The sequence below is a fragment of the Gadus chalcogrammus genome, chromosome 16 (assembly GCF_026213295.1).
Source record: "Gadus chalcogrammus isolate NIFS_2021 chromosome 16, NIFS_Gcha_1.0, whole genome shotgun sequence".
Classification (NCBI taxonomy): domain Eukaryota; kingdom Metazoa; phylum Chordata; class Actinopteri; order Gadiformes; family Gadidae; genus Gadus; species Gadus chalcogrammus.
This window is the reverse complement of record NC_079427.1, coordinates 3,155,104-3,172,365: the sequence shown is the minus strand read 5'-3', so window position 1 is coordinate 3,172,365 and position 17,262 is coordinate 3,155,104. Positions and strand designations below refer to the sequence as shown.

General features: G+C 50.4%; 1 protein-coding gene across 5 annotated transcripts in view; it reads left to right on the top strand.

Moving 5' to 3' along the window:
* cep295 (centrosomal protein 295) overlaps nucleotides 1-17,262 on the top strand; it is a 35,113-nt gene that overhangs the window by 4,640 nt on the left and 13,211 nt on the right. The window contains exons 5-23 of one of the 5 annotated variants that reach the window (XM_056610577.1): nucleotides 105-215; nucleotides 621-761; nucleotides 4,578-4,761; nucleotides 4,916-5,104; nucleotides 5,904-6,164; nucleotides 6,575-6,660; nucleotides 7,531-7,725; nucleotides 8,591-8,664; nucleotides 8,918-9,923; nucleotides 10,185-10,365; nucleotides 11,072-11,245; nucleotides 11,772-11,966; nucleotides 12,220-12,420; nucleotides 13,632-13,841; nucleotides 14,085-14,294; nucleotides 14,518-14,718; nucleotides 15,953-16,162; nucleotides 16,418-16,627; nucleotides 16,859-17,068. In XM_056610577.1, coding sequence (XP_056466552.1) covers nucleotides 105-215; nucleotides 621-761; nucleotides 4,578-4,761; nucleotides 4,916-5,104; nucleotides 5,904-6,164; nucleotides 6,575-6,660; nucleotides 7,531-7,725; nucleotides 8,591-8,664; nucleotides 8,918-9,923; nucleotides 10,185-10,365; nucleotides 11,072-11,245; nucleotides 11,772-11,966; nucleotides 12,220-12,420; nucleotides 13,632-13,841; nucleotides 14,085-14,294; nucleotides 14,518-14,718; nucleotides 15,953-16,162; nucleotides 16,418-16,627; nucleotides 16,859-17,068 — 4,249 coding nt within the window. The remainder of the gene's footprint in view (nucleotides 1-104; nucleotides 216-620; nucleotides 762-4,577; nucleotides 4,762-4,915; nucleotides 5,105-5,903; nucleotides 6,165-6,574; nucleotides 6,661-7,530; nucleotides 7,726-8,590; nucleotides 8,665-8,917; nucleotides 9,924-10,184; nucleotides 10,366-11,071; nucleotides 11,246-11,771; nucleotides 11,967-12,219; nucleotides 12,421-13,631; nucleotides 13,842-14,084; nucleotides 14,295-14,517; nucleotides 14,719-15,952; nucleotides 16,163-16,417; nucleotides 16,628-16,858; nucleotides 17,069-17,262) is intronic. The other 4 variants (XM_056610581.1, XM_056610578.1, XM_056610579.1 and 1 more) reach the window with 4 other exon arrangements.

Here is a 17,262-nt window from a genome sequence, read left to right as displayed (position 1 = left end):
AAACACGTGTCACAAAATCAAACAACAGACGTTTATTACATTCGGCCAACGTTTGTCTTTGGAAATGCTGCATGATTGAATCATTTCTTCCTCTGTGTGAGCAGACCATGGAGGAGAACAGGCCTCCTGCTGGGAGACCTAACGTCAGTGGGTTCTCAGCAACGCACCATCACTGCCCGGAGCCCACCGTGGACAGGGAGGTCGCTGCTACTCAGGTGATTTAATATTCCACCAATTACAAAGCTGGGTTTACTCACCCCCGAACCTATTGGCAGAGAAGGACGGCCCCAGTATCAGGAAGTGAGTGTTGTCCCCGATACTTGAGACACTGCTTGGGTTAGCTCAGATCTTGTTCACACTGCATGCAGCAAGAACAGCACAGCACCTCACATTGGCTCGAAACCAGCTCGTATCTGGTTCCGAACTCTGCATCTGATCCCCTTAACCGAGAGGCAACATGATCCCAGAATAGAAAACGGCAGCATTGAAGGATATCAAACGACAACACAATGCAGCATTCTAGCCGTGGAAACAGTGGATTGGCCATAAAGCACATTCTCCTGTTTGCCTCGTCCTGATTAGCCGACTGGTCTGTTCCCCATGCGCACGCCCCCCCCCAGCCGGACGCCCACGAGGAGGCGGAGCAGGAGGCCCGGAGGCTGCTGGAGCGGGGGAGCGAGGCGGAGCGCCAGCGGGAGGAGCGGCAGGAGACGGCGCGTCTCCGAGGGAGGTCTGCTCTGAAGAGAGAACAGCTGACTCAGGTGAGCGGAGTCAGCAATGCTACTGACTCAAGTAGCATTGCTATCAACGATAGCAATGCTACTTACTATCCAGTCATTACAGTCATTCAGTCGTCACTCAATACTTGGAGAACTATTTGAGTTTGCCCGCTATGGGCAAATATTATGCACATAGTAAATTATACGGAGAGTAAAAAGGCACGCGGGCATCGAAATGACATCCTCACATTCTTCCTCTATGTGTATATACGGTATTATAACTTTAATAGTATTATAACTATGTTTATCTGTTTGGTAGATGAATATGAAAACTTTATTTCAGACTCGGGTCCATAAATAGCACAAGATTAATACAGAATCTTAATACAAAAATATAAAAAGTCAGTTCATATACAAACATTTCAGTATAGCGAGCACAGGCCAGAGTGGGATCGACAAGTGCCACAATGATACTACTCCAAGATTCCTCCAATCGTTTCATAAATTTAAACATAAGATTTCTTAGGAGTGCATGGCATGTGCTCACTCCTGCAGTGACCAACATCTGCCTGGCACTGCCCCCTCTGGGTACTGTTAAAAGGATGCGCATAGCATCATTGTAAACAACTTTCAACCCCTGCATGCTAGATTTTTTTGTAGGTATATCAGATAAGATAAGATAGTCCTTTATTAATCCCCCTTGGGAGAAATTCACAGGTGACCTGCAGTACAGTGGGAAAAGGGAAGTGTGAAAAACTGTATATATATACAATCAATTTACTGTATATGTACATTATGAGTATTATATCTATGTGGTATATATGTACATTAAGAGTATTATATCTATGTGTATATGTGGTGGTATATATGTACATTATGAGTATTATTTCAATGTGGTATATACAGTATGTACAATATGAGTATTATATCTGTGTGGTATATATGTACATTGAGTATTATATCTATGTGTATATGTGTGGTATATATGTACATTGTGAGTATTATATCTATGCGTGGTATATATGTACATTATGAGTATTCTAACTATCTATATGTCCGGTAGGTCCATACGGTATGAGGATGTAGCTATGCGTGGTGTGCATTGTAACGGGGTGTGTGTGGTAGGTCCATACGGTATGAGGATGTAGCTATGCGTGGTGTGTTACATTATAACGGGGTGTGTGCGGTAGGCCCATACGGTATGAGGATGTGGCTATGCGTGGTATGTTACATTATAACGGGGTGTGTGTGGTAGGTCCATACGGTATGAGGATGTAGCTATGCGTGGTATGTTACATTATAACGGGGTGTGTGTGGTAGGCCCATACGGTATGAGGATGTAGCTATGCGTGGTATGTTACATTATAACGGGGTGTGTGTGGTAGGTCCATACGGTATGAGGATGTAGCTATGCGTGGTAGGTTACATTATAACGGGGTGTGTGTGTGGTAGGCCCATACGGTATGAGGATGTGGCTATGCGTGGTATGTTACATTATAACGGGGTGTGTCCGGTAGGTCCATACGGTATGAGGATGTAGCTATGCGTGGTGTGCATTGTAACGGGGTGTGTGTGGTAGGTCCATACGGTATGAGGAAGTAGCTATGTGTGGTATGTTACATTATAACGGGGTGTGTGCGGTAGGTCCATACGGTATGAGGAAGTAGCTATGCGTGGTATGTTACATTATAACGGGGTGTGTGCGGTAGGCCCATACGGTATGAGGAAGTAGCTATGCGTGGTGTGTGATTAACGAAGAGCAAACAAACAAGATGAGGCAAATCTCTGGCACATACTGAGCCTTGCATGCCTGACAGCAAAACCAGTCCAACCGGTCCCACCTTGGGTTTAATAAAATGTGTTTTTTTAATCATCAAATTACCCCGGTTAGATTCTCACCTGCAGTCTGATGCGACTAATGTCCTTCCCTCCCTCTATTTGAACCAATTAACCCTCTCTCTTCACTGGGCTGTCCAAACTGGAACAAAAGCCCCTCAAATTGTATAAAAATGAAAAATACATTATAGCGGGGTGTGTGCGGTAGGCCCATACGGTATGAGGATGTGGCTATGCGTGGTATGTTACATTATAACGGGGTGTGTCCGGTAGGTCCATACGGTATGAGGATGTAGCTATGCGTGGTATGTTACATTATAACGGGGTGTGTGCGGTAGGTCCATACGGTATGAGGATGTAGCTATGCGTGGTATGTTACATTATAACGGGGTGTGTCCGGTAGGTCCATACGGTATGAGGATGTAGCTATGCGTGGTGTGTTACATTATAACGGGGTGTGTGCGGTAGGCCCATACGGTATGAGGATGTGGCTATGCGTGGTATGTTACATTATAACGGGGTGTGTGTGGTAGGCCCATACGGTATGAGGATGTAGCTATGCGTGGTATGTTACATTATAACGGGGTGTGTGCGGTAGGTCCATACGGTATGAGGATGTAGCTATGCGTGGTGTGTTACATTATAACGGGGTGTGTGCGGTAGGCCCATACGGTATGAGGAAGTAGCTATGCGTGGTGTGCATTGTAACGGGGTGTGTGTGGTAGGTCCATACGGTATGAGGAAGTAGCTATGCGTGGTATGTTACATTATAACGGGGTGTGTGCGGTAGGCCCATACGGTATGAGGAAGTAGCTATGCGTGGTGTGTGATTAACGAAGAGCAAACAAAGAAGACGAGGCAAATCTCTGGCACGTACTGAGCCTTGCATGCCTGACAGCAAAACCAGTCCAACCGGTCCCACCTTGGGTTTAATAAAATGTGTTTTTATAATCATCAAATTACCCCGGTTAGATTCTCACCTGCAGTCTGATGCGACTAATGTCCTTCCCTCCCTCTATTTGAACCAATTAAGTGTCTCTCTTCACTGGGCTGTCCAAACTGGAACAAAAGCCCCTCAAATTGTATAAAAATGAAAAATACATTATAACGGGGTGTGTGTGTGGTAGGCCCATACGGTATGAGGATGTAGCTATGCGTGGTGTACATTATAACGGGGTGTGCGGTAGGTCCATACGGTATGAGGATGTAGCTATGCGTGGTATGTTACATTATAACGGGGGGTGTGCGGTAGGCCCATACGGTATGAGGATGTAGCTATGCGTGGTATGTTACATTATAACGGGGTGTGTGCGGTAGGCCCATACGGTATGAGGATGTAGCTATGCGTGGTGTGTTACATTATAACGGGGGGTGTGCGGTAGGCCCATACGGTATGAGGATGTAGCTATGCGTGGTATGTTACATTATAACGGGGTGTGTGCGGTAGGCCCATACGGTATGAGGATGTAGCTATGCGTGGTGTACATTATAACGGGGTGTGTGCGGTAGGTCCATACGGTATGAGGATGTAGCTATGCGTGGTATGTTACATTATAACGGGGTGTGTGCGGTAGGTCCATACGGTATGAGGATGTAGCTATGCGTGGTATGTTACATTATAACGGGGTGTGTGTGTGGTAGGCCCATACGGTATGAGGATGTAGCTATGCGTGGTATGTTACATTATAACGGGGTGTGTGCGGTAGGTCCATACGGTATGAGGATGTAGCTATGCGTGGTATGTTACATTATAACGGGGTGTGTGCGGTAGGTCCATACGGTATGAGGATGTAGCTATGCGTGGTGTGTTACATTATAACGGTGTGTGCGGTAGGTCCACACGGTATGAGGATGTAGCTATGCGTGGTGTGTTACATTATAACGGTGTGTGCGGTAGGTCCACACGGTATGAGGATGTAGCTATGCGTGGTGTGCATTATAACGGTGTGTGTGGTAGGTCCATACGGTATGAGGATGTAGCTATGCGTGGTGTGTTACATTATAACGGAGTGTGTGCGGTAGGACCGGGAGCGCCTGGTGGTGGAGCTGGAGCACATGCAGCAGACGGAGCTGCTGCGGCGGAGGCAGCAGGTGGCCCAGATGCCCGCGCAGATCTTCCAGCCCCTCCACCGACGGCGGGAGGCCCGGGAGGACGGTCAGAGGGACATGGAGTTCGCCTTCGAGGACATGTACACCGGGGAGAGGAGTGAGGCTTGTGTTTAACACGTCAATCCTGTCAGGCGTTTTCCTTTTGACCAAATGAGCATAGCCCTCCTTCTAAGCCTGATGTCTCTCTCTCTGTCTCTGTCTCCGTCTCTCTCCCTCTCTCTCCCTCTCTCTCCCTCCCCTCCCCTCCTCAGGGGTGAAGGGTGACCTGGTTCTCCAGCTGGTCCCGGAGCCCCTGCCGGCTCCATCCACCACCTCCAGTCAGGACCAGGAGCTGGATGTAACCGTGGACGACGGCGAGGACACTCCCCCGGAGGTCACCCCGGAGACCGAGGCCGGTCACCGTGGCAACGGGCAGCACCCAGGACCGGCTACAGCGCGAGGTGAAGGGGACACGTCTATAGGGCTTGTGCGTCATGACTTCACATCGCAAAGACTGCCTCCATTTTGGAAGTATAGGAACATTATAATGTCAATTGTTGTAAGTCATTTGTGCCGTGTTACAATACCCGTACTACTTCCATGAGTATACTTAAAGGAAGTATACTATCGTACTATCCGTACTCACTGAGTACGTACATTTTTCAGATGTCAGTGTTGTTCCAAATCGAGTACTCCGTGGTGCACTAACCGGAAATTACGATCCCGACTGCCGCCGCGGCTCCTCCCCCGCAATAAACATCCCGCTTTGAACGGTGAACTCTTTACGCCTAGCAGCTATAAAAACTACAAAATGACTCTATTAATGCAGGCTATGTGGAAAATGTGCCGACTTTGGCTCAGCCTGGCTCCGCCTCTTCCGCTATGTAGCTAAGATGGCTGCCGTTGAGTACGGGGAGTGTCCTTCGATCCACACTTCACGATTAGCCCGTTTTGAGTACGGCATCCGGGTCCTTGAAGTATACTTCTTTTCGCCGGATCTGAATTGGAATGTACTACGTACTCAAAATTTGGCTAGTAAGTACGGATAGTACGGGTATTGGAACACAGCATTGGTCACTGTTGTTCATCCTGAGGAGCATGCTTGGGACTGTGAGAAAGTCCTAATTTTGATTCGGGACAGACATGGCTCCTGTCGAGACACGACGTTTAACAGAATCGAGGGTTTCAAGCTCCAAATGATTCTCCTCCATCATCTGTCGCCATGAGCTGAACCCCTTTTGTTTATTTCTCGATTTTCAGTGGAACCGCCCCAACCGGCCCATCGACAGGCGCTGCGGAAACTCCTGAATCGTATCAGGGCCCAGAGAGACAAGGGGTGGGACCAGGGCAGGGACCACCCCCAGGAACCCGACCTCATCTCCTCTGCCGCGGCCTGTCAGCCGCCGGTCCGGCCGGATGAAGAACCAGAGAGGGACTCCTCCATCGACACGGGGTCTCTGTCCGTGGAGGAGCACGGGAGAGAGGCCTCCAGCCCACTGCTCCCCCCGGAGCCCGCCCCTGGTGCGTCGGGTGGGGGGGAGGGAGGTGTGCAAAGTCGCTCGCATTATCTTGATCATCAATGTTTTTATTATCAATATGCTTTTTCATTTTTATACAATTTGAGGGGCTTTTGTTCCCTTTTGGACAGCACAGTGAAGGGAGACAGTTAATTGGTTCAAATAGAGGGAGGGAAGGACATTAGTAGCATCGGACTGCAGGTGAGAATCTAACCGGGGTAATTTGATGATTATAAAAACACATTTTATTAAACCCAAGGTGGGACCGGTTGGAGTGGTTTTGGCTGTCAGGTATGCAAGGCTCAGTACGTGCCAGAGATTTGCCTCGTCTTGTTTGTTTGCTCTTCGTTAATCATTTATTCTCCATTCAGTGCAGATATTTAAAGTGTGTTTGTTTTGTGTGTGTGTAAGCAGTGTTGGAGACCACGGGAGAGGAGTCTGTGCTGGCACCACTCCCTCCAGAGGTCCTCTCCAGCAGGATGTATGAGTGGAAGGAAAGGGTATGTTTCAACATTACAACCCTCCCCTTAACCAGAGGAATGAAATGTGTGTTTAAACGTTGTATGTTATTTTAAGAAGGGTATGTTTAATTGTATAGCTCCCTCCCAACCCTATAGTGCTTTGCATTAGGAGCCACATAAAGACAAGTTCCTGCAGATACGCTTCTGCGCTCAAATGCACTTGGATTGATGGAGAGTTAATTCACATTAGGTGGTGCATCGTTACCTCGTTAGACCCGCCGCTCAGGCTTCCATCTATGGGTGGGCCCAGGGGATGGCAGTTTACAACCCAGTGAAACCAGGCTAGGGAGACGGCTTATAGACACCTTCCTCAGAACCTAACCATTTCTCAGGTTGATATTGAATAAACTATGATGGTGGTAAAATAATCCATGCACTCCATATGTTTCATCCTGTTATGTGTGTGGTAGTGGCTGGTTTATCTTGTGTGCATCGATTGCTCAATGCACCACAGCTGTGGCGCAGCATGGGCATTCCCTGAGTCTAATCAGACTGACTCGGGCCAGCTGGGACAAGCCTTTAACCACACGCACACACACTACAGGGTCGGCTAGGCAAGGAGGAGGTAGACTCAAGCTTCTTTAACCAGAGACGTTGGGAAAAACTTGTTTCTCCCAGTCGGTTATTCTCAGGAGTTAACACGTCCGCTGTAGCCTTCGCGAGCACATTGTTTGTGGACAATAGGAAGAATTTTGACCGGCCCAAAATAACCTAAGAGAGCAGAAAGCCAACGGTGTTCAGTCGGACTTGGTTGTCACGCAGGCACACAATCGCACCACCTCACAGGGACATGAGCTCCCCGTCCCAGAGGGGCTCTGATGTGTTCTGGGTCCTCCTCGCGGCTTCCAGGAGGCGGCGCTGGAGCGGGAGAAGCGGCAGCAGATGGCTCTGCTGGAGGACCTGGAGGAGCAGAAGTCGCGGCTGGAGGCCATGCTGCGGGACGCCCAGCGGGAGAGGCAGGACATGCAGGCCGCCGTCAACCAGGACGTCTCTCTTCAGGAACCGGAAGTACCTGCCGCTCCTCCTCCTCCTGCTGCCTCTGAGGTAAGGCCTTCCAGAACAAACGTTCCTCCATTTTATCTTCTGTCCTGGGAAACACAATCCCAGGTGAATGATGGCTACGTCAGTTCCAACTTGTGCTTGCTACAGTCCACTGGGCAGTCTGGTTGGCTGATCATATCGATAATACATCTTGGTGGATGCTTATGATGTCAAGAGGGTAGAATTAAACGTAAGGGGGTGAAAGCAGGGTTGGGTCACGCTGTGTAAATCTTTATTCTTATTACTACAGCCACGAGTCAGGAATTCAATGGAGATTTATAGGAGACGATAGTGATTTTATGATGCATATCATAAAAGGGCAGTTGGGGGTTTGGATTCCTTCAGCTAGACTGCAGAGATTGGTGATCAAGCAACAAACTTTCCGCTTGGAGTAAACCACTTCACAGTTGTGCCCAGCTAGTTTGAGAGCACAACTGGTCCAGACAGACCGTTATGTTTAATTCAGAATGTTTAATTCATTGAATATCAAAGTTAACTGTAAACAATAAATCAGTAATCAGTAGTGTGGTGTTTGAGTGATATTAAACTAAATGTTCATTTAAACTAAGAGTAAGCAACAAAAGCTAAAGGGACAGAACCAAAAACCCAAACAAAACCCTGTTGGGTGTCAGGCAGTCACCACAGCACTTCAGGTGGGAGCGATTGAGGCCATGTTAGATTCCCCTATATTATGAAGGATTCCGGCAGGTGAGTTCAATCCCGAGGTGGGAGGGGCCAGGCCTTCAGCTTCCCTGGAAGGAGAACGGAGGCCAGCAGAAACGAGGAAGCAAGACGGCTCGGGGCCGTCACAACCATCTTGCGTCTATCTGTCTATAATAAAGACATCTTGCTTATCTTGTTCCCACAGCTCGAGGGCTCCACGGGGAAAGATCAAAGCAGCCGCATCCGACAGCACCAACGGCGCCTCCTGGAGCAGAACAGGTGTGTGTGTGTGTGTGACTGCCTGCCGAAACAGACAGTTAAAGTCACTTGAAGAGTTTATACTGTTCTGTATGTATGGTATGTATGATATGTATGATATGTATGATGTGTATGGTATGTGTCCATTCCTCAGTCTGCATTTACCTCAAGTACAATTAAATTAGTTTAAACAATTGTATTACTCTATAGCCAGCCTGGTCATGGTTTATACCTCTTTTTGGTGTGCTATGATGCTTATTTTGTTTTGCTGAAGGGTCCACCAGCGGTCGGTGGCGGTCGCCCGGCAGCGTCTGGAGCAGTACCAGCGGGCGCTTCGGATCCGCCACAGCGCGGGCATCATGCCCAGGCCCCCCGCAGGGCCCCCCGCAGGCCTCGCCCCCCGTCCTCCTCTCGGTCTGTCGGCTGAGACCGCCGTACCGGTGGCCACCCCCCCGGCCCCTGTACCCCGCCCCACTGAGCGTGCAATGCCAGCCTCGGCCCCGGGAGAGATCCCCGTCCTGCGGTCGGATGCCTGGAGGACCCCTCCGCCGCCCCGTCGCCCCGACCTGCGTCCAGCGCCCAGCCTGACCCCAGACCCGACTCGCTTCCCCCGGGGCTCGCCGGAGGACGACGCAAACGGGCCTCCTCCTGCCCGTAGAGCAGGCCTCTCAGCCTGGCTGACCGACAGCATCATGGAGCGGGCAACGGGCCACCTCCCGGAGAGCCTGAGGTCGCCGCCGGCCGCCCCGAACCCTTTCACTCACCGTCCACTCGGGACAGCAGAGAGTGTCACCGCAGGTGTGCGGCAGAGCTCCCGACTCGCTGGGAAAGGAGATGTGGAGAGGCAGAGGTTTGAGCTGCTGGAGGCCTGCCGGCGGACGCAGGAGCAGAGGGAGGAGGTGGCGCAGCAGCTCCGGGAGCAAGAGGAGGCGCAACGGAGAAGGGAGGCGGAGAGATGCAGCCATGAGGCCCACCAGGGATGGGGGGAGGAGAGTCGGAGGAAGGCCGAGCAGGAGAGATGCACACAGGAGGAGAGACGGAGACGGGAGGAGCAACAGAGGCACGAGGAGCAACGCAGGCTGGAGGAGGAGAGACGGAGACGGGAAGAGCAACAGAGGCACGAGGAGCAACGCAGGCTGGAGGAGGAGAGACGGAGACGGGAGGAGCAGCAAAGAGAGGAGGAGGAGGAGGGGGAGCAAAAGAGACATGATGAAGAGCAGAGGGAGCAGATGAGGAGGCAGAGGGAGGCACTGCAGGCTTTGATCAACACGGAGACACAAGTGGGTTCAACCTTTTACCTCTAACGCCTAGATAACCTGCTGAAAATAGAGTATTGATGAGAAACGAGGACTAATTTAAGACTGCTCATAGACTGACCTTCCATCATGTTAGTTCTGCTCCTTCGCTGGACTCCTTTTTAACCCCTTTCTGCCTTTTAAACTTTTTCTCTATGGCGATATATTAAATGTGAGACTATTTGATATGGTGTGGGCGACGTGCAATGTGTTTTTATAATTAAATGGACTTGACTGTTGGTCCAGGGCCCACGGTCTTGTCCGGTAGCTGAACCGCCGGCGGCGGGCGAGGAGGAGGAGGGCCGGAGCCGGCTGAGCCTCTTGTCCTCTCTGCTCAGGGCCATCGAGGAGTCTCACGGGGGCTCTCTGTCTCACCTAGAGGAGCAACCCCAGCCAGCCCCCTGCACCCCAGCTCCTCCTGCCAGCGGTGAGTCCCCCACACTCTTCTTTCACCAGCTCCAGCTTAGTGCTGGCTTCCGCCTAGGGCAGGCTAGGGCCTGGCTAGCCTAGGGCAGGCTAGGTGCTGGCTAGCTCGTGGCTAGCCAAGGTCCTGGCTAGCTCGTGGCTAGCCAAGGTCCTGGCTAGCTCGTGGCTAGCCAAGGTCCTGGCTAGCTCGTGGCTAGCCAAGGTCTTGGCCAACCATAGGTCGTGGCTAGCCAAGGTCTTGGCCAACCATAGGTCGTGGCTAGCCAAGGTCTTGGCTAGCCTAGGTCGTGGCTAGCCTAGATCCTGGCTAGGTCGTGGCTAGCCAAGGTCTTGGCTAGCCTAGGTCGTGGCTAGCCTAGATCCTGGCTAGGTCGTGGCTAGCCAAGGTCTTGGCTAGCCTAGGTCGTGGCTAGCCTAGATCCTGGCTAGGTCGTGGCTAGCCTAGGGCCAGAGCTTGGCTCGAGCAGTTCATAGAAATTCTTTGATTTTGTGGTGGGGAAATTAGTACTTGATTCCCCTTTTTCCTGTGTAGGATTAACAAAAGCACATTGTATCTCTTATCTAGCTTATCTTTCCCTTCACTGCCGTGCAAGTTGGCTTCCGTGTCGATTAGAGAAGCTCATGGAACAGTGCCACAGTGTGTTCCATGTTATCTGTGTGCGTGTTATGTCCTACATCTGTTTGTTGTTTGTTTCCCTTTGCTCCAGATCCTGGCCCTCTGCGTGGCGGTTTGCCTTCCCAGTCCTGGGAAGCAGCTCGGGCCCAGAGGCCCCCACTGACCCGCGTGAAGCTCGGCGCAATGGTGACGTTGCCGGGGCAACACGAGCTGAGTGTCATCCAGGAGGTGGATACGCCGGGCGAGCGCAGCCTGACGGCCACAGGTGAGGGGCTGAGCTGGAGAGAGGAGTCCGACTGGGAGGTCGAGAGGCTAACTGGAGGTCAATGTACGGCAGGATGATAAACGGATTGCCCTATCCAAATGTAAGACATAACCCCCAAGACTGCGGTCCTGACCTCAAGGTTGGGAGACACTGCTCCAACACCTTCCTGCTCCTTAAAGACATGGCTCTGAAGTTTCCCTGGATGAAAAGTGTGCGTCACATTACACTAATTGAATTGCACGTTAAGTGTATGTAATGATGGTCTCTCCGCTGAACTGAGCTCTGTGTTTCTGTAGTCTGTTCTTAATGACATGGCTCTGAATTCACTTAAAGTTGACCTGGATAAAAAATGCATACATGGCAACTAGTAAGACGATTTTAGATGGCAATATAATAACACTTGCATGCCCGTGCATGATTCTTGCATTTTCTGGGTTTTATCTTCATGGTTTAATACACCTGTTGTGAGTCGCTTTGGACAAAATCCTGAATCAAAGCTGTTGTTTAATATCTTTGTGTTTCTCAGGGCCGGAGGATGTCTTTGGGTCTCGGACCCTCGCAGCAGAAGGCGCCCCTGGGTCCTGGGACAGACACCAGAGACCTGGAGCTCTGCTGACCCACGTAGAGCAGAGGTCTGCGGTCTGTAGCCCCCTCCCCGACTCAGAGCTCTCCACTGAGCTGTCCTGGAAGAAGAGGCTGCTGGAACAGCCCCCTGAGACAGGTGGGTAGTGGTACAGTCCGGCCATGTTTTCTTGGTTTGTTTTGTGTGTGGGTGTGTGTGTGTGTGTTTGCGTGTTTGCTGAGCGATGATGTAACATTATTTTTTTTGAATTGCACGTTACGTTACGTGTATGTCATGATAGTCACTCCGCTGACCTGAGCTCTGCGTGTGTTTCTGTAGTGCGTGTGAATCGTAGAATGCCATGTCTTTATGAATACAAAGCAGAGGTTGAGTTTACTTTCCATCTCCCCAGAGCCCGGTCCCTCCAGGCCCTCCTGGGGGCCAACTGAGCAGCCCCTCACCGCAGTAGGGGCCCCTGGCTCGAGAGACGGACACCAGAGACCTCGATCTCTGCAGACCCACGTAGAGCAGAGGTCTGCGGTCTGTAGCGACTCAGAGCTCTCCACTGAGCTGTCCTGGAGGAAGAGGCAGCTGGAACAGCCCCCTGAGACAGGTGGGTAGTGGTACAATCCGGCCACGTTGTCTTGGTTTGTTCTTGGTGTGTGGTTGTTAGGGCTGTAACGATATGCATATCGAAACCAAAATCGTGACACTCAAAGCCACGAACCTGTCTCGCGGTGTGAGAAGGCAGAAGCGAGATACGCCCTTTCTAACTCTCCGGTCAAATTGTGAAATTTGCTAATAATTTATCTAAACAATATTCTGCTGACACCGCCCGCTCTCATCGATGCCCTAAGTCTAGGACGAGATGCCCTCTCTGTGATGACAGTTCTCCGGTGCTACGGAGGATTGCATTTCTCCACAGCCGTCGAAATCTTCATATGCGATATGAACGACATTTATCTGTAGTTGGCCAAGCGCGAAAAAAAATAGCCTGTGTGATCCCTGTCTCTAGTGTTTTGTGTGATTTGACCGGCAGTTGGTCTGCTTATAGGTCGAAATGAAGCGGCCACCGATTATTGAAAGGATGGGTACTTTATTCTACCGGACTCGTTCGTTTCTTCACTAGACGCACACGTTACAGCTCGTCCACTCACTCGCTGACGACGCACGCACACACTGCCATTCTCGCACACACATACGCTACTCGTAACACTATGCCTCGTTATTGCGACGTTCAGACGTTCATGTTTTTTCCCATCTATTTGAAAATTAGGCTATTAAACATGGTGTATTCTATACAGCCTGATTATGTCATTATTTAAGCTACATAGCTTAATAAGAATCGCTAATAGGATATTTGACTAAACCACCAAACTAGTTGAGGGCTTTTGCCTAACTGCAAGCCTCCTCCAACTGCAATCTTTGGTTATTTATTCATTCATTTAGCTAAACTTTAGTAGTATTCTTTCTGTTCAGTGTTCCAAATTATTTGTTATTAAGTTAATTGTTATGCAAGTGTTTGAATAAAATGCTTTTTAAATAAAAAAAAATCGTGGGATGTATCGAACCGTGGGTCAAAAATCGTGATACAAACCGAATCGCGAGTTGGTGTATCGTTGCAGCCCTAGTGGTTGTGTGTGTTTGCTGAGCGATGATGTAACATTACTTTTTTTTGAATTGCACGCTAAGTGTGCTAAGTGTATGTCATGAAAGTCACTCCGCTGACCTGAGCTCTGCATGCGTTTCTGTAGTGCGTGTGATTCGTAGAATGCCATGTCTTTATGAATACAAAGAGGTTGAGTTTACATTCCATCTCCCCAGAGCCCGGTCCCTCCAGTCCCTCCAGGCCCTCCTGGGGGCCATCTGAGCAGCCCCTCGCCCCAGTAGGGGCCCCTGGGTCGAGAGACAGACACCAGAGACCTGGAGCTCTTCAGACCCACGTAGAGCAGAGGTCTGCGGTCTGTAGCGACTCAGAGCTCTCCACTGAGCTGTCCTGGAGGAAGAGGCAGCTGGAACATCCCCCTGAGACAGGTGGGTAGTGGTACAATCCGGCCGTGTGGTGTGTGTGTGGTGTGTGTGTGTGTGTGTGTGTGTGTGTGTGTTTGCTGAGCGATGATGTAACATTACTTATTTTTGAATTGCACGTTAAGTGTATGTCATGATATTCACTCCGCTGACCTGAGCTCTGTGCGTGTGTTTCTGTAGTGCGTGTGATTCGTAGAATGCCATGTCTCATGAATACAAAGAGGTTGAGTTTACATTCCATCTCCCCAGAGCCCGGTCCCTCCAGGCCCTCCTGGGGGCCATCTGAGCAGCCCCTCGCCGCAGTAGGGGCCCCTGGGTCGAGAGACGGACACCAGAGACCTGGAGCTCTGCTGACCCACGTAGATCAGAGGTCTGCTGTCTGTAGCCCCCTCCCCGACTCAGAGCTCTCCACTGAGCTGTCCTGGAAGAAGAGGCAGCTGGAACAGCCCCCTGAGACAGGTGGGTAGTGGTACAGTCCGGCCACGTTTTCTTGGTGTGTGTGTGTGTGTGTTGGCTGAGCGATGATGTAACATTATTTTTTTTTGAATTGCACGTTACGTGTATGTCATGAAAGTCACTCCGCTGACCTGAGCTCTGCGTGTGTTTCTGTAGTGCGTGTGATTCGTAGAATGCCATGTCTTTATGAATACAAAGAGGTTGAGTTTACATTCCATCTCCCCAGAGCCCGGTCCCTCCAGGCCGTCCTGGGGGCCATCTGAGCAGCCTTGCGCCGCAGTAGGGGCCCCTGGGTCGAGAGACAGACACCAGAGACCTGGAGCTCTGCAAACCCACGTAGAGCAGAGGTCTGCGGTCTCTAGCGACTCAGAGCTCTCCACTGAGCTGTCCTGGAGGAAGAGGCTGCTGGAACAGCCCCCTGAGACAGGTGGGTAGTGGTACAGTCCGGCCACGTTGTCTTGGTTTGTTCTTGGTGTGTGGTTGTTAGGGCTGTAACGATATGCGTATCGAAACCGAAATCACGACACTCAAAGCCACGAACCTGTCTCGCGGTGTGAGAAGGCAGAAGCGCGATACGCACTTTCTAACTCTCCGGTCAAATTGTCAGATTGAAATTTGCTAATTTGTCTAAATTATAGTCTGCTGACACCGCCCGCTCTTATCGATGCCGTAAGACGAGATGCCCTCTCTGTGATGACAGCTCTCCGTTGCTACGGAGGATTGCATTTCTCCACAGCCGTCGAAGTCTTCAAATGCGATATGAACGACATTTATCCATAGTGGGCCAAGCGCAAAAAAAATAGCCTGGTTGATCCCTGTCTCTAGTGTTTTCTGTGATTTGACCGGCAGTTGGTCTGCTTATAGGTCGGAATGAAGCGGCCACCGATTATTGACAGGATGGGTACTTTATTCTTCCTGACTCGTAAGTTTCTTCACTAGGCACACGCGCTACCGCTCGCTCTCCTCGCTCGTCCACTCACTCGCTGACGACGCACGCACACACTGCCATTCTCGCACACACACATACGCTACTCGTAACACTATGCCTCGTTATTGCGACGTTCAGACGTTCATGTTTTTTCCCATCTATTTGAAAGTTAGGCTATTAAACATGTTGCATTCTATACGGCCTGATTATGTCATTATTTAAGCTACATAGCTTAATAAGAATCGCTAATAGGATATTTGACCTGACCACCAAACTAGTTGAGGGTTTTTGCATACCTGCAAGCATCCTCCAACTGCGATCTTTGGTTATTTATTAATTTAGCTATACTTTAGTAGTATTATTCTTTCTGTTCGGTGTTCCAAATTATTTGTTATTAAATGTTACATTAAGTTGATTGTTATGCAAGTGTTTAAATAAAATGCTTTTTAAATTTAAAAAAATCGTGTATCGAACCGTGGCTCAAAAATCGTGACACAAACCGAATCGTGAGTTGGTGTATCGTTGCAGCCCTAGTGGTTGTGTGGTTGTGTGTGTGTGTGTGTGTGGAGCGATGATGTAACATTACTTTTTTTTGAATTGCACGCTAAGTGTATGTCATGAAAGTCACTCCGCTGACCTGAGCTCTGTGCGTGTGTTTCTGTAGTGCGTGTGATTCGTAGAATGCCATGTCTCATGAATACAAAGAGGTTGAGTTTACATTCCATCTCCCCAGAGCCCGGTCCCTCCAGTCCCTCCAGGCCGTCCTCGGGGCCTTCTGAGCAGCCCCTCGCCGCAGTAGGGGCCCCTGGGTCGAGAGACGGACACCAGAGACCTGGAGCTCTGCTGACCCACGTAGAGCAGAGGTCTGCGGTCTGTAGCGACTCAGAGCTCTCCACTGAGCTGTCCTGGAGGAAGAGGCTGCTAGAACAGCCCCCTGAGAGAGGTGGGTAGTGGTACAGTCCGGCCAAGTTGTCTTGGTTTGTTCTTTGTGTGTGTGTGTGTGTGTGTGTGTGTGTGTTTGTGTGTTTGCTGAGCGATGATGTAACATTACTTTTTTTTGAATTGCACGCTAAGTGTATGTCATGAAAGTCACTCCGCTGACCTGAGCTCTGTGCGTGTGTTTCTGTAGTGCGTGTGATTCGTAGAATGCCATGTCTCATGAATACAAAGAGGTTGAGTTTACATTCCATCTCCCCAGAGCCCGGTCCCTCCAGGCCGTCCTCGGGGCCTTCTGAGCAGCCCCTCGCCGCAGTAGGGGCCCCTGGGTCGAGAGACGGACACCAGAGACCTGGAGCTCTGCTGACCCACGTAGATCAGAGGTCTGCTGTCTGTAGCCCCCTGCCCGACTCAGAGCTCTCCACTGAGCTGTCCTGGAAGAAGAGGCAGCTGGAACAGCCCCCTGAGACAGGTGGGTAGTGGTACAGTCCGGCCACGTTTTCTTGGTGTGTGTGTGTGTGTGTGTGTGTGTTGGCTGAGCGATGATGTAACATTATTTTTTTTTTGAATTGCACGTTACGTGTATGTCATGAAAGTCACTCCGCTGACCTGAGCTCTGCGTGTGTTTCTGTAGTGCGTGTGATTCGTAGAATGCCATGTCTCATGAATACAAAGAGGTTGAGTTTACATTCCATCTCCCCAGAGCCCGGTCCCTCCAGGCCGTCCTGGGGGCCATCTGAGCAGCCCCTCGCCGCAGTAGGGGCCCCTGGGTCCAGAGACAGACACCAGAGACCTGGAGCTCTGCTGACCCACGTAGATCAGAGGTCTGCTGTCTGTAGCCCCCTCCCCGACTCAGAGCTCTCCACTGAGCTGTCCTGGAGGAAGAGGCTGCTAGAACAGCCCCCTGAGAGAGGTGGGTAGTGGTACAGTCCGGCCAAGTTGTCTTGGTTTGTTCTTTGTGTGTCTGTGTGTGTTTGTGTGTTTGCTGAGCGATGATGTAACATTACTTTATTTTGAATTGCACGCTAAGTGTATGTCATGAAAGTCACTCCGCTGACCTGAGCTCTGTGCGTGTGTTTCTGTAGTGCGTGTGAATCGTAGAATGCC